Source organism: Chiloscyllium plagiosum, unplaced genomic scaffold (assembly GCF_037043375.1).
Source record: "Chiloscyllium plagiosum isolate Xiang-an unplaced genomic scaffold, Cpla_swu_hap1 HiC_scaffold_16, whole genome shotgun sequence".
Lineage (NCBI taxonomy): Eukaryota > Metazoa > Chordata > Chondrichthyes > Orectolobiformes > Hemiscylliidae > Chiloscyllium > Chiloscyllium plagiosum.
The window spans coordinates 9,746,557-9,770,644 of NW_028270154.1; the positions used below are offsets into that span (position 1 = coordinate 9,746,557).

The window sequence follows — 24,088 nt, forward strand, 5'->3', positions numbered from 1 at the left end:
AATACTGGAAGGCACTCAACAGGAGAGCCGTTTCAGGTCAATGGCTGTCCATCACAAGGGAGTGACATTGAGGGGAGCATCTTTTAAACAACTGCAGACCTAGAACTACATGCATCACCACAGGATCTGATTTTTCTGTCTATACATCTCCATATCTCCTCCTCCTGCCTTTCAGTATCATCACTTCTATCTTTAATCCCTTGACCTCAGAAACCTTTCCAACAAGTTATTTCCCGATTAAGGTACTTGCACAAAAGTTATTCATTATTAACATCTTCCAGTTCTGATGATAGGTCAACAATTCAAAGCATTGAGAGATTAAGGGTCATCATGGAAAGCAGGTCAGGCAATGTACCAGACATATTCTAACCTTAGATCATCCAACTGTCACTGGTGGAAATGGTGAAGTTGGGTCTTGGGCAGTATAGAGGGAGCTCTGCTCTGCTTCAAATCTTTATTTACCCGACCTGCGAAGCCTGGATACCATTCTAACATGGCATGACAGAAAATGGAACACATCTCATTGTCCAACATTCTCTTCATTTCATCAATTTCACACTTTCAGATATCAACGGGCGAGGAATCAAATAGTTTTCCAGCAATCAACAGCCTCCATGAGACAACATGACTTTTGGCCTTTCATTTAAATCTTGTGGAGGGGACAGCCCAGAACTGGTCTGAAATCAATTAGGAATGATCTCAAGCCCTTGGAGAAGAGATTTACTTGAGCTGGTAACGGAATGAGGGAGTTCAATCACGGGGGGAGATTACAGAAGGTGATGCAGAGAAAGTTAAAAGGGAGATTTACAAATGGTGTTTAAAATCGTGAAGATTTTGATTGAAGAGACATAAAGAGAAGCCATTTCCAATGGAAACAGATTGAAAAAGATTGACAAAAACATTAGAGATGACCTGGAAAACAATGCTACAATATGTGATGGAATCAAGTTGACTGCAACTATCAAAAAGGAGCTGTAAGTACACTCATACTCAAAAGGAAAAACATGCAGGCAGGGCTATGAGAAAATGTGTTAATTGTATAGTTCTTCTCAAGTGCCAGCACCAATACAAATGGGCCAAACTGCCATGTCTCTGTGCTGTGCCGTACCATTCTATGGTTTATTCTTTTAAAGATAGGATCAAGGGGTCATCCATAACTCCAGCCATTGAACAGGGGCTCAGTTAATTACTTCTCTAAGTAGTTGGGTTTCCTTTTTAATGTTGCCTATCTTTATTTTTCTCTTCATGTTTCAACCTGGAGAAAGGTTGCTAAAGGGTTGAATGATGACTGAGCTTTTTGAAAGCTTTTGATAACTTTTCCCACACTATTGAGACCCCCCCCCCTTACAATTATCTGGCGTTTCTTGAAAATTAAGGGAGACACAAATGGAAGGTCTCTTACAGTCAGCTTTGTACAACTATGTAAATGAGAACATGTATTAAATTAAGTTAGCATATCATTGTCACACGATTAGACCAGCTCTTAAACACTCATCCTGTTTTCACAAGAAGACAAACATTGGTCTTAACACGGCCAAAAAGTGTTTGTCCATTTTGAGTGAAAGACTTTAAACAGTTGAGGCTTTCAAGTGAATACTGATCAGAATATCAGACCATCGCTGGCCTACCCACCTCGACCAGTTATGGACTTGACTAAAGGAACCAATCCCAATGCTAGATTGAGTGCTTTTCTGCCATTTATTCCCTTACCTGGAAACCGAGGTGTTGAAGCTTTTCGTGGAGACTGTCCAGAATGCGTCTGCCGTCAAAGATAAATGCGGGTTTCAGCATCGCTTTGTAGATCCTCTCATAGTCCAACTCCTGAAAGGCCACAAATTTAAACTAAGATAGGGACAGGATCTACAAATAAAATCCTGGTTACAATAAATGCAAATTTACAAAAGATCCTACTCAAGACTGCAGAATAGATAGAGTTGAGGAACAAACACGTACAAAAATTAAAATTTGAACATGTCGAGTTACGCTAACAGTACATTTAAGATTGCAGCATCCAGATTACAGACCTTTCCCAACCTCAACATATGATTTTAGGCTGAATATGTGTCATTATGTGCATTTCCCAATAAAAGAAGTCTTCCTTGTATAAAATGCCTTTCTTGACCTTCAAAATGTTTCAAAGGCATTAAATTCACTTAATGATATACTGTAACAATGTAGGGACTCCAACAGCCAACTTACACACAGCAACTTCCCACAAACAACAACGTGACAGCAAGATCGTCTACTTTTGTGATGTTGATCAAATGATAGGATACCAAGGACAGTTCTTGATCCTCTTCACCTTAGGGGGTCAATACGACCTCTAGTTAACATCTTATCCAAAACCTCTGAGGGAGCACTGTGCTAGGTTTCAGGTTAGGTTTTGTACTCAAGTTTCTTAAGTGGAACTCGAACTCTATAATCTTGACTCAGAGGCAGAACTTGAGGTGGGCAGGCAGGGGCTATCAGTACTGAGACTGCAGCCCACCCACTCCCAGAACTAAACAACAATAGGGACAGAAACAGTATTCCTGAAGCCCATCCCCATCTCCCTTCGCAATCACATCCTTCACCAATACTATTGTGATTCTTGGTAACACTTCTGGCTTCCCATACAGCATGTAATCTTAATATGGACAGATAGTGGTGCAGTAGTAATATTACTGGACTACTAATCCCAAACTAATGCTCCGGGGACATAGGTTCAAATCCTACCATGGTTTCTGGACGATAAGCTAATATTGGTGATGGTGACCATGGTAACTATTTGGTTTACTAATGTCCTTTAAGGAAGGAAATCTGCCACCCTTACGTGATCTGGCCCACGTGACTCCAGACAGACAGCAATGCAGTTGATTCTCAACTGTCCTCTGAAATGGAAAGCTACTCAGTTCAAAGCAAACTCAATTCAAGGATAAATGGGAATGTGCAACAGAAGCTGGCTTTACTGCAGCAACACCCACATCTGTTAAAAGATTTAACAAGATGTGAGTTTGTAACTCCAACATCTTTAACCTCCATACTGTCAAAGGTACCAGAACACTTGTCAATTTACTTGATTACACTCTCAACACCATTTTCACACCCTTCTGACCAGTGAAACAAGCATCAGTAGATACAACCAACCTCTCTTCCCCAATAAAAAGTATCAGCAAAAATCTCCAGAGTTGAATATGCCTCCAGTCCTCAATGGTTTCCAGTGCCCATCTTACTGGCTAATCTTTAAACAGCCAGTCAGTGAGGGATAAAACTGGAGTCTAATCTTTGTAGAGTTATGGAACTTCTATTTAAAGAGATACAACCTATAAACATTGGGACGTGATGGCCCAGTGGTATTATCACTGGAGTGTCAATGCAGAGACCCAGGCCATATTCTGGGGAACAGAGTTTGAATCCCAGCATGACAGATGGTGGAATTTGAATTCCATAAAAATCTGGAATTAGAAGTCTAGTGATGACTGGAAATCCATTGGGGAAAAACCTATCTAGTTCACTAATGTAATGACAGGAAGCTGCCATGCTTACCTTGTCTGGCCTACATGTGACTCCAACCCATGTGGCTAACTCTTAACTGCCCTGTGGGCATTTAGAGATGGACAATAAATGCTGACCCAGCCAGCAATGCCTTCACTGGGTGAATGAATCAAAGAAAACATGCACTTCCAAAACAAAATCAACCACTGTTTCAGCCTGCTTAATTATACATAGGATTGAATTGAATTTATTGTCACAGGTTGAAAAGCTTTGTCTTGCGAGTAATGTAGTGATCAATCATGGGTCAAAACCACAGTTTATACCAAGATGACTGCATTCGTTACACTCTTGCTCAACAAAAAAGGAAAAGGGGACAGCAACAATGGTGACAGGTACAGGTCGGTCAGTTTAACATCAGACAATTGGACAGCAGCTAACATTGATGCAGAGGCAAAGATTTCAGTGAGAGTCATATTTGGTTAACTTATTTCAGTTTTGCTGACAAAGTAACAGAGAGAGTTTGTTTGACAGCCGGACAGACAGTTGAAAGTCAATACACACATCACATGTCAGCAATACTGAAGCCAGTGGGATAAATGGGTCGTTTCAGTCTGGATATGAAATTAGCCAATGGACAGAAAGCAGAATTAGGAATGGCAGCCTTTTGGAATGGAATGAGGTAGACAATGATGTTTTCCAAAAGTCCAGTACCATGATTACTGTTGGGTTTAATATATATTAAAAACACTTAGATTTGTGATACAGTATAAAAATTCAAAATTTGCACATGGTACAAAATATGAGGTTAGTAGAGGCAGGAAACCTCAATTTTTAAAAAGTACATGGAGAGCACTTGAAATATGATAATATTGAAGGCTATGGGTAAAGTGCTGGAAAATGGGGTTGGTATAGATAGGTTGGCGCAGACTCGATGGGCCAAAAGGCCTCATCTGGGCTGTATGATTCTTCAAAGAGTGTAAATAGACTGCAGCTGTTTAAGGTTGGCAGCATCATCTTCTCAAGGGCAATTAGGGACAGGCAATAAATGCTGGCCCAGCCAGTGGCACCCACATCCTGGGAGTGAACAAAAAAGTTCAGTAAGACAGTGGATTCCAGAAGAGACAGATAGGCAGACAACAGATCCAATTCAAAGAAGAAAAAGGGAGAGCTGATAAATTTCAGTAAGGTGAATGAGAAAAGACAACACCAGATAACTAATATTTTTGAAAGGATGCAAGAACAGAGGCACCCAAGGGTACCAGTGCAGAAATCATTCAAGAGGACAAAGACTAACAAAGCACAAAAGAAAAACATTTGCAATTATATAGTATCCTTCACGACTACATTTCTCAAAGCACTTTACAACTGAAGGACATTGTGAAGATCCAGTTATTGCTGCAATGTGGAAAATGGAGCAGCCAATTTATGAACAGCAAGCTCCCAAAAACAACAATGTGATAATAGTTAGATAATCTGTTCTTTAATGAGGGATAAATATCGGCCGAGATATCATGGATAACTCTTCTCTTTTTCAAAATAATGGCCCTGTGATACACAACAAAGGGCAAGTCAGACTTTTGTTTTAACATTTCATCTGAATGATGGCATCTCGGACAGTGTAGTGTTCCTCAGTCCTGCATTGCAATGTTCAACTTGATGGTCTACCTGGATTAACACGAAGCCATAACCACTTTAAGCCAGTACATTGCCAAGTCAAGTCATGGCTGACACACATGGTATCCTGAGCTTTACAAATAGGGTTCCAATCCAGGGGATCAGTTGGCTGTATGGATGGTTTGTGATGCAAAGTGATGCCAACAGCATGGGTTCAATTCCCACATTACGATTTCTAAGCCAGCGGTACAGGTTCAGGTCTCCACACTGGCAATGGTAATTCACAAAATGCACCTCCTCACACTACCCCAGGTATGTGGAATGGCGGCCCTAAGTCCAACTAACCAACTGGCTCATTCCAGTGGAAAAAAATAAAAGATATTTTTGTGAACTATGGCTAACTACTTTGTGTTATACCAACATGTCTTGCAAAACTCATGTATTTAGTAACATATCAAAACAGACATATCTGTTAGAACAGACATATATCACAACACAGGACAAACTTGATTTCAACAACTCTACAATTAAATAAGTGGATTTTTATGCTAATGGCTACCGATTCGGGGCAACCTCTTTATCTACAAGATCAGAAGGAAGAGTCAGAAGGAATAAATAAGAGGAAATACCCACAGCAGCAATTATTTTTAATACCTTAAACATATCCCATTCTGTGCAGATCACGATAGCGTGGGCATTCTTACAAGCCTCATAAGGGTCTAGAGAGATAGTGACCAAACGTGACACTAATAAAAATAAAAGAGAACTTGCATTAAAAGATAAACCATCTACATTTCACAGCATCCTTCAAAACTGCAGTGCACGTTCAGGCCATTTTATAATCAAATTTTGAGGCATAGCTCCTGTGGTAACATTGATAGTGCACAAGCCAATTTGTGCATAGCAAGGTTGCACAAGCAGGCATGTGATAATGACCAGATAACTATTTTTGCGATATTAATGGAGACATCAGTAATTATCAAATGTACTGGCATAAACCACCTTATAAATTAATGGTCATGAGCCCTTTCACATTCACCCGAGTGGGGTACCTCAGTTCAACATCTCAGCTAAAAGACTGCACCAAGAATACTGCCCACCGAGACACAGATATAAAGATAACAAAGTATGTATATCGTTTTATATGTGCAAGTGTGTCAGTGGATAGTATTCTCGGTGCAATATATATATATAAATATTGCCTTACACAGCCTCAGGACACCCTGAAGCATAGTGCAACAATGAAATGCAACCAATAATATCAGTGCAATTTTCTTTAGAAGTGATGAGAATTAGAATGCCTTTTGCTTCCCGAACTCGTTAAAACAAAAAGAAAAGGGTTACCAAACGTGCAGTAAGGTGACGAAAATCAAAAAACTCTCAGAATGATAAGAATACGAGGTCATTCACCCCAGCATGTTGGTGCTGATGTTTTGAAGTATGAATCCATTGAATGAGACATTGGGTAATGTTGATGTATAAAGGGGATCTGGGTGTCCTTGCTGACCAGTCACTCGCAGGCGGTGAGGGAGGAACCCCAGTATCTGTGCTGGCAGTGAGAACAGGCAGCTGACGTCTTGCAGAGAGGGAGCTACGTGGAGGAGCTTGGGGCCCCAGCAATAACTGGTGAACCTTGAACTTTATTATTTTTTTTTCTTGGTTATATAAAAGGGGCATTTAATGTTAAATATTACCGTATTTCTTTATTTTTCTACTCATTCTATGAAGGTTTGCAATGCTTATCTCTTAACTTTGTTTCTTTTACTACTTTGTATCTGAGTTTTTTTCTACCTAGATACCTTTGTACATAAGATGATGCCATATGTGGCAACATTAGATACTTTCCACTGTATTCCAATACTCGAGTACATATGACAATAAGCAAGCAGTTAGGAAGGTAAATGGTATGTTGGCCTTCATTGCAAGAGGGTATGAGTACAGGAGCAAGGATGTCTTACTTGTTGAGACAACATTAAAGGGGGGTGGGGGGGTTGGTCAATGGCCTAGCCATCCAGGTAATGTTCTGGGATCTCTGGTTCGAATCCCACCAAGGCAGATGGTGGAATTTGAATTCAATGAAAATCTGGAATTAAAAGTCTAATGATGACCACAAAACCATTGTCAGTTCTTGGAAAAGTCCAACTGGTTCACTAATGTACTTTTTGAAAGGAAACTGCCATCCCTACGTGGTCTGGCTTACATGTAACTCCAGACCCACAGCAACATTGTTGACTCTTAACTGTCCTCTGGGCAATTAATTTTGGGCAACAAATGTTCGCCTATCTAGTGACACCCTCTTCCCAGGAATGAATTTTTATTAAAATACCTGGAATATTGAGTGCAGCTTTGGTCTCTTTGCAAAGGGAAAGATATACTTACCATAGAGAGAGCAACAGCGAAGGTTCACCTAACTGATTCCCGAGATAGAGGGTTTGTTATAGGAGGAGAGATTGGATTGACCGGGCCTGCATTTCGCTTCGAAGAACAAAAGGCAAGCTTTTGAAACATATTAAATTCTGGACAGACTGGATTGAGGGATGACATTTTACTTGGGGGCTGGAACTTCCAAAACAAGGGGTCATGGTTTCAGGATATGGGGTAGGCCATTTCGGATCAAGATGAGGAGCAATATTTCCTGTGGTGACGGTGAACTTGTGGAAATCTCTACTGCAGTAGGCCGTCAAGACTAACTCACTGAATCTACTTAATACAGAAATAGATGTATTTCTAAAAGCTAAACATGTAAAAGGGGTACAGGGATAGGAGTTTGACGTTGAGATCAAGGATAGATGATCATATTGAATGATGGAGCAGACACAATGGGCCAAATGGTTCCTAAGGTGTAACTTTCTCAGTTCCATTGCTCTACTGATACAGTGTAGTCCTTGCTAATGTTTATCCAATCAGAGCGTATTTCCAACTCTCTATAACTCAAATATAGCGTCATTAGCAGCTGGTGACATCACACCAGCTCCTAACTCAGAAGCCTCTAAAAGTGTACAAGTGAAGCTTAAGATGTTCATGGATACCAGTTACAGGTTAAGAATGCATACATTAAATAGGTTAACGCTGTGTCAACATTGATCACACATCTTCATTAATTTAGTTTCAGTCAGAAAGAAAGGCGAGTCGAGTCGTCTATTTGCAGTCATCTGTGGTGACTCCACTGGTGAGTAAAGAGAGAGAGCACTGCTCGTGCATAAACAGCAGAAACTTTATAAACCACTTGGACTGAGGAGTTTCACAAAAAGAATAAATCAAAAATAAATGAATTTCAAACCAAAGAAGGAGTTCATTGTGCGAGGTGGGTTCCACCTAGTGGTGGCATTGGATACTAACAATCATAAAATCAAAAATCACACATCACCAGGTTATAGTCCAACAGGTTTAATTGGAAGCACTAGCTTTCGGAGCGACGCTCCTTCATCAGGTGATTGTGTGATTTTTAACTTTGTACACCCCAGTCCAACACCAGCATCTCCAAATCAATCATAAAATCAAACAGAAAGAGACTCTTCAGCACCACCAAAATACACAAAATCTACACTGTACCCATAGCCTTGAAAATTATGACAAATGTTGTCCAACTCCCTCAGCTTTACTGCGTGCACTGCAATGAACACTTGAAATGTTGTTGTGAGGCTTGGTACAGGCAGAAACCGAAGGTTTAACAAACAGTGCGATACCAAGACTGTTTGCTTCAGTTAATGGATGAGCTAAGGCAAATCTTCCTCATTCAATGCTTATCTCAACAAAAATTCTCAAGTTCTCTGTTGTCCTGTATACATACCCCTGTCAGGATCATCATCACAAACACTGGGGTGAGACAGGTCTTGAATAATTTGCTCCTTCTTCACTTTTGGATCAAATATGTGCAGCCTGGCTCCTTCATCCAGGAGATATTTGGATATGTAGATACTGGATGACTCCCTGCAATGGAAATCATTCTTGAAACTTGAGGCCAATTGGTTCAAGGACCCAATAGCAGTCTGGTACAAGAGACTGTGCACTGTATCAAATTGAACAGTACAGAAGGAGGCCATTTGTGCCAGTGGTTTTGCTAGCTTTCTGAAGCAATGGTCCAAAATACGTCCCATACCCCTTCTCTCCCCACCATGTCTTACAACATTTTATAGTCTTTATAGTAAAAACATTTACTAAATTCCCTTCTGAAATTAGATCATGACCAGAAAAGAAAACCTTTTCAAAAGCTTCCAGAGTACAGGGAAAAGACAGGAATATCTTTTTAAAAACTGTTTGGCTCTTACAAAATGCCAGAATACAATAGGTTGAATGGCCTCCTGCTATGGTAACCATTCTGCTAATGCAATCAGGTTCTGATCAAACCACTTCCTGTAGTCATGAGGAAGTGAATTGAAAATCACAATGCACTGTAAAATAAATTCTCATCGCCCACCTCCTCACATTCTCAATTGAAATGAATGATTTTTAACACTGAGTAGCATGTAGAAGAGGGACCTAGGGGTTCAAGTACATAATTTTTTGAAGTTTGTGTCACACATAGGTAGGGTGGTTAAAAAGGCGTTTGACACACTTTTTAAGCTCTGATCTCCAGCATCTGCAGTCCTCACTTTCTCCTAGTTGATTTTAACCTCCTGCGAATCCTCTTGCAAGGGTGCCTACCTTGAAGAAGCTCTCCTCCTCCCTCTACAAGAATCTCAGTGAGTCCCTCTCTCACTGCACCCCCCAGGTCATCTCCTCTGCCCTGAAGCTCTTCAGCCATGTCCTCACAGCACCACCTTCTTGACCTGCAATCTTCTTCCCAACCTCTCCGCCCACACCCCCTCTCCGGCCTATCACCCTCATCTTAACCTCCTTCTGCCTGTCGTATTCCCAGTGCCCCTCCCCCAAGTCCCTCCTCCCTACCTTTTATCTTAGCCTGCTTGGCACACCCTCCTCATTCCTGAAGAAGGGCTTATGCCCGAAACGTCGATTCTCCTGTTTCTTTGATGCTGCCTGACCTGCTGTGCTTTTCCAGCAACACATTTTTAAGTTCTGATCTCCAGCATCTGCAGTCCTCACTTTCTCCTAGTAACCCTCTTTGCTGTCCACTACATCTCCAATTTTGGTGTCATCTGCAAACTTACTAACTGTACCTCTTATGCTCGCATCTAAATCATTTATGGAAATGACAAAAAGTAGAGGGCCCAGCACTAATCCTTGTGGAACTCCACTGGTCACAGGCCTCCAGTCTGAAAAACAACCCTCCATCACCACCCTCTGTCTTCTACCTTTGAGCCAGTTCTGTATCCAAATGGCTAGTTCTCCCTGTATTCCATGAGATCTAACCTTGCTAATCAGTTTCCCATGGGGAACCTTGTCGAATGCCTTACTGAAGTCCATGTAGATCACATCTACTGCTCTGCCCTCATCATTCTTCTTTGTTGCTTCTTCAAAAAACACAATCAAGTTTGTCAGACATGATTGCCCACACACAAAGCCATGTTGACTATCCCGAATCAGTCCTTGCCTCAGGATTCCCTCCAACAACTTGCCCACCACCAAGGTCAGGCTCACTGGTCTATAGTTCCCTGGCTTGTCTTTACCGCCCTTCTTAAACAGTGGCACCACGTTTGCCAACCTCCAGTCTTCCGGCACCTCACCTGTGACTATCAATGATACAAATATCTCAGCAAGAAGCCCAGCAATCACTTCTCTAGCTTCCCACAGAGTTCTCGGGTATACCTGATCAGATCCTGGGGATTTATCCACCTTTACCCATTTCAAGATATCCACCACTTCCTCCTCTGTAATCTGGACATTTTGCAAGATGTCACCATCTATTTCCCTACAGTCTATATCTTCCATATCCTTTTCCACACTAAATGCTGATGCAAAATATTCATTTAGTATCTCCCCCATTTTCTGAGGCTTCATACAAAGGCCGCCTTGCTGATCTTTGTGGGGCCCTATTCTCTCCCTAGTTACCCTTTTGTCCTTAATGTATTTGTAAAAGCCCTTTGGATTCTCCTTAATTCTATTTGCCAAAGTTTGTGCGAAGATTTGTAGCTCGGGTGCTCGTTGTTGTGGTTCTGTTCGCCGAGCTGGAAGTTTTTGTTGCAAACGTTTCGTCCCCTGGCTAGGCGACTTCATCAGTGCTTGGGAGCCTCCTGCGAAGCGCTTCTTTGATGTTTCCTCCGGTGTTTATAGTGGTCTGTCCCTGCCGCTTCCGGTTGTCAGTTTCAGCTGTCCGCTGTAGTGGTTGGTATATTGGGTCCAGGTCGATGTGTTTGTTGATGGAGTTTGTGGATGAATGCCATGCCTCTAGGAATTCCCTGGCTGTTCTCTGTCTGGCTTGCCCTATGATAGTAGTGTTGTCCCAGTCGAATTCATGTTGCTTGTTGTCTGCGTGTGTGGCTACTAAGGATAGCTGGTCGTGTCGTTTCGTGGCTAGTTGATGTTCATGGATGCGGATTGTTAGCTGTCTTCCTGTTTGTCCTATATAGTGTTTAGTGCAGTCCTTGCATGGTATTTTGTACACTACATTCGTCTTGCTCATGTTGGGTATCGGGTCCTTCGTTCTGGTGAGTTGTTGTCTGAGCGTGGCTGTTGGTTTGTGTGCCGTTATGAGTCCTAGAGGTCTCAGTAGTCTGGCAGTTAGTTCCGAGATGCTTTTGATGTATGGTAGTGTGCCTAGTCCTTTTGGTTGTGGTATGTCCTCGTTCCGTGGTCTTTCTCTTAGGCATCTGTTGATGAAGTTGCGCGGGTATCCGTTTTTGGCGAATACCTTGTATAGGTGTTCCTCTTCTTCTTTTTGCAGTCCTGGTGTACTGCAGTGTGTTGTGGCCCTTTTGAATAGTGTCCTGATGCAGCTTCGTTTGTGTGTGTTGGGGTGGTTACTTTCATAGTTTAGGACTTGGTCTGTGTGTGTGGCTTTCCTGTATACTCTTGTAGTGAATTCTCCGTCTGGTGTTCTCTGTACCATCACGTCTAGGAATGGGAGTTGGCTATCCTTTTCTTCTTCTCTCGTGAATCGGATTCCTGTGAGTGTGGCGTTGATGATCCGGTGTGTTTTTTCTATTTCCGTGTTTTTAATGATTACAAACGTGTCATCGACATATCTGGCCCAGAGTTTGGGTTGAATTTGTGGTAGGACTGTTTGTTCTAACCTTTGCATAACTGCCTCTGCTATGAGTCCCGAGATCGGTGAGCCCATGGGTGTTCCGTTGATTTGTTCGTATATCTGGTTGTTGAATGTGAAGTGTGTTGTGAGGCACAAGTCCAGTAGTTTAAGTATGCCGTCTTTGTTGATAGGTTCAGCGTCCTGTTTTCTGTTCTGTATGTCCAGTAGGTTGGCTATTGCTTCTCTGGCTAGGGTTTTATACAGCAAAGCCACACACACAGACCAAGTCCTAAACTATGAAAGTAACCACCCCAACACACACAAACGAAGCTGCATCAGGACACTATTCAAAAGGGCCACAACACACTGCAGTACACCAGGACTGCAAAAAGAAGAAGAGGAACACCTATACAAGGTATTCGCCAAAAACGGATACCCGCGCAACTTCATCAGCAGATGCCTAAGAGAAAGACCACGGAACGAGGACATACCACAACCAAAAGGACTAGCCACACTACCATACATCAGCAGCATCTCTGAACTGACTGCCAGACTACTGAGACCCCTAGGACTCATAACGGCACACAAACCAACAGTCACGCTCAGACAACAACTCACCAGAACGAAGGATCCAATACCCAACATGAGCAAGACGAATGTAGTGTACAAAATACCATGCAAGGACTGCACTAAACACTATATAGGACAAACAGGAAGACAGCTAACAATCCGCATACATGAACATCAACTAGCCACGAAACGACACGACCAGCTATCCTTAGTAGCCACACACGCAGACAACAAGCAACATGAATTCGACTGGGACAACACTACTATCATAGGGCAAGCCAGACAGAGAACAGCCAGGGAATTCCTAGAGGCATGGCATTCATCCACAAACTCCATCAACAAACACATCGACCTGGACCCAATATACCAACCACTACAGCGGACAGCTGAAACTGACAACTGGAAGCGGCAGGGACAGACCACTATAAACACCGGAGGAAACATCAAAGAAGCGCTTCGCAGGAGGCTCCCAAGCACTGATGATGTCGCCTAGCCAGGGGACGAAACGTTTTGCAACAAAAACCTCTATTTGCCAAAGCTATCTCATGTCCCCGTTTTGCTCTCCTGATTTCCCTCTTAAGTATACTCCTTCTTTCTTTATACTCTAAGGATTCATTCGATCTCTCCTGTCTATACCTGACATATGCTTCCTTCTTTTTCTTAACCAAACCCTCAATTTCTTTAGTCATCGAGCATTCCCTATACCTACCAGCCTTCCCTTTCACCCTGACAGGAATATACTTTCTCTGGATTCTTGTTATCATTTCTGAAGGCTTCCCATTTTCCAGCCGTCCCTTTACCTGCGAACATCTGCTCCCAATCAGATTTCGAAAGTTCTTGCCTAATACCGTCACAATTGGCCTTTCTCCAATTTAGAATTTCAACTTTTAGATCTGGTCTATCCTTTTCCATCACTATTTTAAAACAAATAGAATAGTGCTCCCCCACTGACATCTCAGTCACCTGCCCTGCCCAATTTCCCAGGAGTAGATCAAGTTTTGCACCTTCTCTAGTAGGTACATCCACATAGTGAATCAGAAAATTGTCTTGTACACACTTAAGAAATTCCTCTCCATCTAAACCCTTAACACTGGCAGTCCCAGTTGATGTTTGGAAAGTTAAAATCCCCTACCATAACCACCCTATTATTCTTACAGATAGCTGAGCTCTCCTTACAAGTTTGTTTCTCAATTTCCCTCTGACCATTGGGGGGTCTATAATACAATCCCAATAAGGTGATCATCCCTTTCTTATTTCTCAGTTCCACCCAAACAACTTCCCTGGATGTATTTCCGGGAATATCCTCTCTCAGCACAGCTGAAATGCTATCCCTCATCAAAAATGCCACTCCCCCTCCTCTCTTGCCTCCCTTTCTATCCTTTCTGTAGCATTTGTATCCTGGAACATTAAGCTGCCAGTCCTGCCCATCCCTGAGTCACGTCTCTGTAATTGCTATGATATCCCAGTCCCATGTTCCTAACCATGCCCTGAGTTCATCTGCCTTCCCCGTTAGGCCCCTTGCATTGAAATAAATGCAGTTAATTTATTAGTCCTGCATGCCCTGCCTTGTCCCTGCCTGCACTGACTGTTTGACTCACTTCTGTTCTCAGCTGTACCTGTCTCAGATCAATCTCTTTCCTCGCTATCTCCCTGGGTCCCCCCCCCCCCCACCTGACTAGTTTAAATCCTCCCAAGCAGTTCTAGCAAATTTCCCTGCCAGTATATTAGTCCCCTTCCAATTTAGGTGCAATCTGTCCTTCTTGTACAGGTCACTTCTACCCCAAAAGAGATTCCAATGATCCAAAAATGTGAACCCTTTTCCCATATACCAGCTCCTCAGCCATGCATTCATCTGCTCTATCCTCCTATTCCTGCCCTCACTAGCTTGTAGCACTGAGAGTAATCCAGATATTACCCTTGAGAACCACCTTTTTAAATTTCTGCCTAACTCTCTGATATCTCCTTTCAGAATCTCAATCTTTTCCCTTGCAATGTCGTTGGTTCCAATGTGGACAATGACCTCCTGTCCTGGATTGACCTTGCAAATGATGCCCACATCTCATGAATGAATAAAAGGTCCCAAAACAACATGGGTTATGACACTCAAATAAAGCCAGCCAAGTGCTGGAGAAACTCAGCAGGTCTAGCAGCATCTGTGGGGAGAGAAATAGAGTGAATATTGAGTTGATGAAGACTTTCCCAGGATTAAGATAGAATTGTGATGGATTTTAGACAGTCAAAAGTGGAAAGAGGTCGTGAGAATAAAAGGGAAGGTCTAGGATAACAGAGGGCTCGGAAGATTAACTGACAATGATATCACAGAACAAATGGCAAAGGACTAACCAAAGGTTGTAGTGAATTAACAACAGGGTCCATCTATGTAGGACTGTGTAATCGCAGTGTAAACTCTGTACAAACACCCCAGCAAATTCACCAACTGTACCTTGTGTCTCCTGTGTCCTTCTTAAAGGCAAACCCCAACAAACCAATCTTTTTATCGGTGACGGTGTTGAAAAGGCAACCGATTACTCGCGCTGCAAACCTTCTCCTTTGGTAATCGTTAATCTCGATCACCTGCCACATAGGATTACAGAGAATTTATAGAAGCCATTCAGCCCAGCTGGTCTCTGCTAGATTTCATGCTGTAGACAAGCCTCCACCCAATCCAACTCCTCTCATCCTGTTCACATATCTCCTGCTCATTTCCGGTTTCCTTGGAAATATATGTATGCTTTTCATCCTGACTAATCCCGGTGGGAGTGAGTTCCACATTCCATTGCATGGGTAAGAAGTTACTCAAGTTCCTTTTTGGGCTTATAGTGATCCTTTTCCCCAATTTGGTTTTAGATCTTCAGACTGACATATAGCTATGTTCCCATAATTTTGATTTCCACTTGAGGACATAGAAAGCCAATCAATGGAAACACAAGTAGGCCATTCAGCCCTTCAAATCTACTCTACAATTCAATATGGTCACAGCTGATACAATACCTCAACTTCACATTCTCACCTGCTCCACCCAACCTAATCCATTGATGTCCCAAAATCAGAAGTTCATTGATTTTAGCTGAACATTCATGATGGAGTCCACAAAGAGTTACAACTCTCCAAGTCAGAAATTCTCCTCATCTCAGTCCTAAATGATCGACCCCTTATCCAGAGACCCTTATCTTGCTTCTTTGGAAACCTTCCAACTCGAGTCATGACAATTTCACTCATCCCTCAGCAGATTCTCACCTGTTGCCAGTACCTGGCCACTTCTGGCAGATTGAGAGCTTCACAAAGATAAACCAGATTGAGAACATCCTTCTGAAAGCAGCTGCCCCCAAAGCCTGCAATTGAAATAGACAATTCTGAAGGAAATGTTATGGAATAAATTAACACTCATTAGAAAGGGAACTGACAATCAGTGGGGAGTAACTTGGGAGGAGATCAGGCAGCATCCAAGGAGCAGGAGAATCGACGTTTCAGACATAAGCCCTTTTTCAGCCCTTATTCCTGAAGAAGGGCTTATGCCCAAAACGTCGATTCTCCTGCTCCTTGGATGCTGCCTGACTTGCTGTGCTTTTCCAGTAACACATTTTTCAGCTCGGATCTCCAGCATCTGCAGTCCTCACTTTCTCCTATAGCAGAAATAGTCATACCTTTTTCCCCAAGCCCTTTTGATTCAGGAAACCCACGAGCTTGTAAATGTGCCAATATTACTTCATTACATTGAGAAGGATGGGAGAAAGAATTACTGGCCTGTCAGGTTAATGTGATTTGTGGTGAATGTCATTACAGATACTGAATAAGGACAGGAGTAACATGAGCTGACCAGAAATGACATGGTTTTGTTAACCAGGGGGCCATAATATAATAATAGTCAGTAATAAATCAAATTCAGGAGAAATGTTTTCACTCAGAGGGTAGTTAGAACATGGAACTTGCTATCACAGAGAGTTCTTGTGACAAGTATCACCAATACATGTAACAGGACGCTAGATAAAGACATGATGTAAAAAGGAATAATTATGGTGCTGATGTGGTTTGATGAAATGTGTGGCAGGAGGCTTAATGCAGCTTAAATAATAGTGTCATCATTGGATAGAAAGATTTCACAGCTCCGAGAAGCCTATGTAACAGGGTCCTTACCAACACTGGCTTTTAGGAACTTGCTCCCGATTCTCTGGTCAGTGCCGATGGCATGGGCCACCTCTTCCACATCAGCCCCCGTTGCTTCGCATAAGGCACTGATCGAGTTAATACTGCTGATCCGCTGAGCAAGGAAGGCGTTGGCAGCCTATACAAAGGTCAGGTCGCAGTAAGGAACAGGGTGGAGGTGATGGGAAAAGAAACAAAAAATAGATGTTTCATCAGCCACTATATTCGAGTATCTGGGCATCCCTGGTAAGGCCATCATTGGTTGCTCATTCCTAATAGAGTGACTTGCTGGACAATTTCAGAAGGTAGTTAAGAGTCAACCACATCACTGCAGGCCTGGAGTATGGAGAGGCGATGGCCTAGTGGTATTATCACTCCCAGTGACCAAAGTAACGAGCTGGGGTCTTGGGTGTGAATCCCACCATGGCAGATGGCAGAATTTGAACTCAATTAAAATCTGGAATTAAGAGCTTAATGGTGATCATGAACCCATTGTTGATGGTCAGAAAACCCCATTTGGTTCACTAATGTCCTTTAGGGAAGGAAACTGTGACTCCAGATCCACAGCAGTGCAGTTGACTCAAATGCCCTCTGGGGTAGGCAATAAATGCTGTAAAAACAATGACTGCAGATGCTGGAAGCCAGATTCTGGATTAGTGGTGTTGGAAGAGCACAGCAGTTCAGGCAGCATCCAAGGCCTAGTCAGTGGCACCTCATCCCAGAGTTGACTTAACTCCTGAATAAAGAAAAAATGGATAAGCTAGGACTCTTTTCACTGGACCGTAGGGAGGTTGAGGATGACCTTATAGAGGGTTATAAAATCAGGAGGGGGATAGAGAAGATGAATAGCAAACGTCTTTTCCCTAGAGTGGAGGAGTTCAAAACTAGAGACGCTATTTTAAGGTGAGAGGAGAAAGATTTAAAAGGGACCTGGAGGGTGGCTTTTTCACACAGAGGGTGGTTCCTACATGGATTGAAGAGCCATCCCATCCAGACGCACACCCCTACCCTATCCCTGTAACCCTACATTTTCCATGGCTAACCCACCTAGCCTGCACATCTGTCAGAGAAATTAGCCCAATAAAACAATGACCACACAAACCAGATCAGGTGAAATTGACAAGCTGTTTATTACAAGCGATATCACGAGAAGAGAAATTGTCTAGGCTGACACAGAACAGACAGTCTGTGCAGGTAGACCAAGGGTTCTCTTCTTCGAGCTAAGGATGAAGCCAGGTTTTATAATGACCTTGTACAAGAAGGTTAATTAGAAATGGGGCAAGACACAATGTATCTGGAAATGGAGTAATCTAGTTTCAATGATGCTAATTGGAAAACACTTATCGGATGAATGTCCTGATTCTCGATACAATGCTACATCCTGACAGTATCAATGGGTCAGGAGATTCCAGTCTTCTTCGCAGGATAGTTGGGTACATTGTTCCTGTCCTGGGAGCAGGATCCTTTGGTGCCTCTCTGTCTGACCTTTCTTTTGTGGGGCTTTGATATTGCTTCGTTATAAGCCTGCCCTCAGGGCTTTGGGACAGCTGTGTTGACCGGGTATTGTTAGTGTGTTTTGGGAAGTGTATTCCCTTGTCTGCGAGTGCTGTCTGGTTTCACTCGTCAGCCTGTTTGGTCTCATCTGAGGCATTCTGGGCGTTTTTGGTATAGTTTGCTGAAAATGTGTTGCTGGAAAAGTGCAGCAGGTCAGGCAGCATAAGCCCGAAACGTCGATTCTCCTGCTCCTTGGATGCTGCCTGACCTGCTGCGCTTTTCCAGCAACACATTTTCAGCTCTGATCTCCAGCATCTGCAGTCCTCACTTTCTCCTCTTTGGTATAGTTTGGCCAAGTTTGCTTTCCTATGTTCTGTGTGGGCCTATTGTGGGTAGGCAGGGTGGCAGATCTTTTCCCACAACATCCCTTGACACTATGGGAAATTTAGCACAGTCAATCCACCTAACCTGCAATCTGTGTACCTATGCAGGTAGTTACAACATGTAAAAAGATATTTGGACAAGTACATGAATAGGAAAGGTTTAGAGGGATATGGGCCAAATGCAGGCAAATGGGACTAGTTCAGTTTGGGAAACTTGGTCAGTAGGGACAGGTTGAACCCAAAGGTCTGTTTCTGTGCTGTATGACTCTATGTTTCTACAAGCCAGGCTGAGCAAGGACAGCATATTATCTCACCTAAAGGATGTTAGTGATTGAGATAAGTTTTGACAACAATTGACAATGGTTTCCTGGTCACCAATGCACAGCCTAGCTTTCAATTCCAAACTTGATCACAGAATTTAAGTTTCACTAGCTGCCATCTAGGCCAGACTAGGTAAGGATGGCAGATTTCCACATTAATAAACCAGGTCGGTTTTCATAACAATTGGCAATAGTTTCATGGTCACCTTTACTAGATTTTAAAGCCAGATTCTGTTCCTAAGTTACCACTACACCACCATCTCTATTATTTTGCATAGCACATCATTCCCAATTTAAAAATTATCCACAGGTTCAAACCATATTTACCAGCTCTCGGTTATATCCTTTAACACTCTTCTCAACAAAAACCTATCAAGCAGAATATCAAAAAATTCCACCCCCAGGTTCCAGCCTTCTGGAGAGGGGTAACAGTTTCACCATGTGTGCTGACTTAACCCCTAATGATTTGACTTTAATTCTAACCTTTTGTAGGATTCCCCCAGTACATAAAATACATGGTCATGGACATAATCCAATGCAAATCAAAAAATACTTTATTATCATAGAATCTCTACAACGGCAGGCTATTCAGCCCATCAAGTCCACACTGACCTTCTGAACAGCATACCACACAGATGCACCCCCCTACCCTATCCTTGTAATCCTACATTTCCCATGGCTAACCCACCTAGCCTGCACATCCCTTGATAATATGGGCAATATGGCATGGTCGATCCACCTAACCTACACATCTTTGGACTTTGAGGAAACCCACGCAGACACCAGGAGGAAGTGCAAACTCCACACAGGTATTCACCTGAGGGTGGAATCAAATGCAGGTCCCTGGCGCTGTGAGGCAGCAGTGCTAACCACTGAGCCACTGTGTCACCCCCTTTACTGTGCACTTAAATGAAAAGGACCCAGCAGCAGATTCATGAGTAACTTCTCTTTGGAAAGAAACATTTACAAAGCTTTCGGATGAATTGGCCAGCTGTGCACAGACATCACGGACTTTGTTCAGTGCTGCCCCTTTCTACAATCTGATAGTAACTTTTGCACTGAAGGCTAACACAAATCTTATCCCTGGAGGACCCCCAATCTAAAACACATCATGGTTTTATTTAATATCCAGAGGTGGTTGTCTGCACAACTGAACATTTCTTTCTGCGACTCAGGGACAGTGAGGACTGCAGATGCTGGAGATCAGAGTCGAGAATGTAGTGCTGGAAAAGTACAGCAGGTCAGGCTGTGTCCAAGGAGCAGGAGACTTGACGTTTTGGCCATAAGCCCTTCATCAGGAAAGGCTTCATCAGGAATGTCGAAACGTCGATTCTCCTGCTCCTCGGATGCTGCCTGATCTGCTGTGCTTTTCCAGTGCCACACTCTTCGACTCTGAATATTTCTTCCCCTCAATCACCTATGATACTTTTTCCCCACCTATTAACCACCTGCAGTTAATCACCACTGTTGTCCAACTGATTCAATTAAATGCAAAGCCCATTAAGAACAATGCAGAGCAAAGGTGAGGGAGAGGTAGGGAGAGGGGAAGAATGCAAAAATCAAAATGTAACTGTAAATACACTCTACCCCCAGTGATGCCTGCCTAAAGGCCTCAAAGGTATTAGTGGACACCACATGCTCCCTTTCCAAGGGCACCCAGGCATGAACGTAACTGAGAAAGAGGTTGATGTAGTTTATTAAGATACTACGCACCAGTTTAGAGAGCTCTGATGACCATGTGTTGGTTGTAATGATCTTGTTCTCTGGGACCCAGTGTTCATAGATACTTTTGAGGGCCCGAATGGCCTTTTGCCCTTCAGGAGTCTCATCTCCACCAATCAAAACTCTGTCCGGATTCTTGAGATCTGCAATTGCTGTGCCTTCAGCCAGGAACTCCGGATTAGACAGCACCTTGAGATACCAGGATTCACACACAAATACACTGAGCCACACTCAACTCTTTTACGTTTGAGCATTGTACAGGAGCTCTTCTACCAAGGAGTAACAATATCAGGTAATCACTCTCTTGATGACAAACCAAAGCTGGGTTTTAAATCCAGAAGATTAGAATTCAAGGGAAAAGGTGTCCTGCCTCAGGTAACAAAACCCTGGTTAGGCCACACCTGGGGTGATGGTGAGCAGAGAGTTCTGTGCATCACACCCAAGGAAGGATAAAGACAGAAAATGCCGGAGAAACTTGGCAGTTTGTGGAAACATTGATATGACTCTCCTTCAGGTTCTGATATTACATTAAACCACAGACCCTGCAGGCCTACTCTCTCAGTTGGATATGAAAAATACATAGTGTAAGGAATTCTGCTCAGTTGCCTGATCAATATTTATTCATTAACTAATAGCACTGCAAAAATAAACAACAAAAAAAAGAGGAAAAACAATTTACTTGGTTGTTTAGCACATTGCTGTAAAAGCAGGAAATATAGCAGTCAGTGATTGATGGTCACAGGCTGTTTGTAAAAATCTTTAGTGATTTTGAAAGGCGATTTTCTTACGTCTGGACATTATAAATCAACCTATCCATAATTAAGACCTGGAGGTTCAGCTGCGGTTGGACATGAGCTGAGCCATGACAGAGTGTCCCTGACACTCAGCATGATACCATCAACAGGATGCACTGCAGTAACTCACCAAGGCCTCCTCCAACAGCATCTTCCAAACCTTTGACCTTCACAAACTGGAAGGTTAAGGGCAACAGACACATGGAAACACCACACCCTGCAAGTTGCCCTCCAAGCCACTCACCAACCTGACTTGGAAATATACCACTGTTCCTTTGCTGTTGTTGGATCAAATCCTGGAACTCCCTCCAGAACAGCATTGTTGGTGTTGCTACCCCCCAGACTGCAGCAATTCAAGGAGGCAGCTCACTACCACTTTCTCTGGAGCAATTAGCGATGGGTGATAAACGCTGGGAAGTAAACAACACTAACATCCCATGAATAAATAAAGGCAAAAAGGTGGACTCCTACCTGAAGATTTAGATTGGGTTTGGTGTTGGCATTGAATATCCTCCGGATGCTCTCTGCTGCCCTCACTGGCACTGTGCTTTTCTCCACCACTATTTTGCCCCCGTTGCCCACCTCTGCTATCCGCCGGGCACAGGCCTCAATGTACTTCAGGTCTGCGGCACGACCCTTTCCGATCCCAAAGGTTTTGGTGGGAGTGTTTACCTATTTACAATCACCAAAGGAAGAGAGGAAGGTAATGGCATGATTCAAGTCTACAAGAGCGCCAGTGGGAGGTGGACGTACTCAGCCACCAGTTAGATCTCAGTTTCAATTCAGATGTAAGAAGTCAAGGCCATGTAGAGGGTCCAAATGTGATTTATTAGAATTGGATGGGAATCTTTGGTTGTGTCGGGGGGGTACAAAAAACAACTAGGATTATCCTCCTCAGAGCAGTGAAAGTTACAACAAATATTTAATAAAGGTGTTCAAAAGAGTGAAGCATTTTGTAGAGTAAACAGAATTGCAGAGTGACTTAGAACACACAAAGCTGCCATTCAAACCAACAAGTTAGTGCTGGCTCCTTGCTTTGTAATCCAGCAAGTCCCACTCGCACACCCAATGCCTTCGCCCTCTCTGTAGATTTCCTTCAAAGGCTCATTAAATTCCCTTCTGAAACCATTGAGCATCTTCCCTTACACTTCCTGAACAGGCAGTGGATTCCAGGGCATTCACTGTAGAGAAAAGTTCTTCCTGCTGGAAGGATGTGGAGGCTTTAGAGAGGGTGTAGAAGAAGTTTACCAGGATGCTGCCTGGATTAGAGGGAATGAGCTATAAGGAGAGGCTAGAAAAACTCAGGTTGTTTTCTCTGGAGTGGCAGAGGCTGAGGTGAGACTCGATAAAAGTCAATAAAATTGCGAGATGCATAGATAGAGTTGACGGTCAAAGTTTTTCTCCTCCTGTAGAGTTGAAATGTCTAATACTAGAGGGCATGCATTTAAAAGGTGAGAAGAGGTAAGTTCAAAGGAGACATGACGGCAATTATTTTTAAACCTAGAGAGTGGTAGGAGTCTGAAACACACTGCCAGGGATGGTGGTGGGGGCAGATATGTAAAGGGTGTTTAAGGGACTTTTAGATAAGCACAGGAATATGCGAGGAATGGAGGCGTATTGAGCAAGGGCAGGCAGAAGGGATTAGTTTAATTTGACGTCATGTTTGGCACAATGTAGGCCAAAGGGCCTGTTCCTGTGCTGTATTATTCGATGTTCTTTGGTGGAGGACAGAGAGCTAAAAGAAGGATATGCTGAAGCAAACAGTGTAGAATGTTACACTCTTCTTAAAAGAGCTGGGAACTAGGTGTTCTATGAATATATCTCACATTTACTGCTGCTTCTGACACAAGGCCCAAGTCACAGTATATCAATCTCCCTGTCTCATGGAAGGAAGCTGGTGCCACATGCAACAGAGCTCCACCGTGAGAATCTTTCACAAAAATTCTGATTATTTCTACCTTAGGGGAACAAGGAGACTTCCCTTGACAGGATTCCAGAACAAACATGCAAGCAAGTCTCAGCGTCCTGAGTTATTAAGAAGAGATGGAACAGGAAGGTCTGAAACTCACTCAATCAGGAGATGGAAGGACACCCCAAGAGAAACAGTAAATCTCGGGCTGTTAAGCCTGCTCACCGAAATAAAGATCAGGTCAGCTTCCTTAATCGCACTGTCAATGTCAGTAGAGAAGAAGAGATTCTGCCCACGACAAGACTCCACCACTTCCTGAAGACCTGGCTGTGTGTAAAATTGGAAAAAGATATATATTGGTTCATAACATTAAAAAACAAACATGGGTTATTCTTACATTAACAATCAAAGCATTTCATGTCCCCCAGTATATTGGTATATCCATAGCCCCAATGGAAATTCAGGTGATGGGTGTTCTGTGCTTGAAAGATGCTAGCACTGGGTCCTCAGACCTTGGACCCATAGATCCAAACATTCAACACAGCTGGGACTCTCATCCGGATCTGACGGAGACTCACCAA

The 24,088-nt window shown here is 43.0% G+C and overlaps 1 protein-coding gene across 2 annotated transcripts in view; it reads right to left on the bottom strand.

The window, feature by feature from the left end:
- The window catches only part of LOC122556434 (UDP-glucose 6-dehydrogenase-like), a 46,091-nt gene that overhangs the window by 2,991 nt on the left and 19,012 nt on the right, over positions 1 to 24,088 (bottom strand). For both annotated transcript variants that reach the window (XM_043703077.2, XM_043703078.2), the window contains exons 3-11: positions 23,733 to 23,834; positions 22,070 to 22,270; positions 20,796 to 20,993; positions 16,877 to 17,024; positions 15,980 to 16,074; positions 15,186 to 15,316; positions 8,879 to 9,018; positions 5,743 to 5,834; positions 1,711 to 1,821 (exon numbers count right to left, since the gene is read on the bottom strand). In XM_043703077.2, coding sequence (XP_043559012.1) covers positions 1,711 to 1,821; positions 5,743 to 5,834; positions 8,879 to 9,018; positions 15,186 to 15,316; positions 15,980 to 16,074; positions 16,877 to 17,024; positions 20,796 to 20,993; positions 22,070 to 22,270; positions 23,733 to 23,834 — 1,218 coding nt within the window. The remainder of the gene's footprint in view (positions 1 to 1,710; positions 1,822 to 5,742; positions 5,835 to 8,878; positions 9,019 to 15,185; positions 15,317 to 15,979; positions 16,075 to 16,876; positions 17,025 to 20,795; positions 20,994 to 22,069; positions 22,271 to 23,732; positions 23,835 to 24,088) is intronic.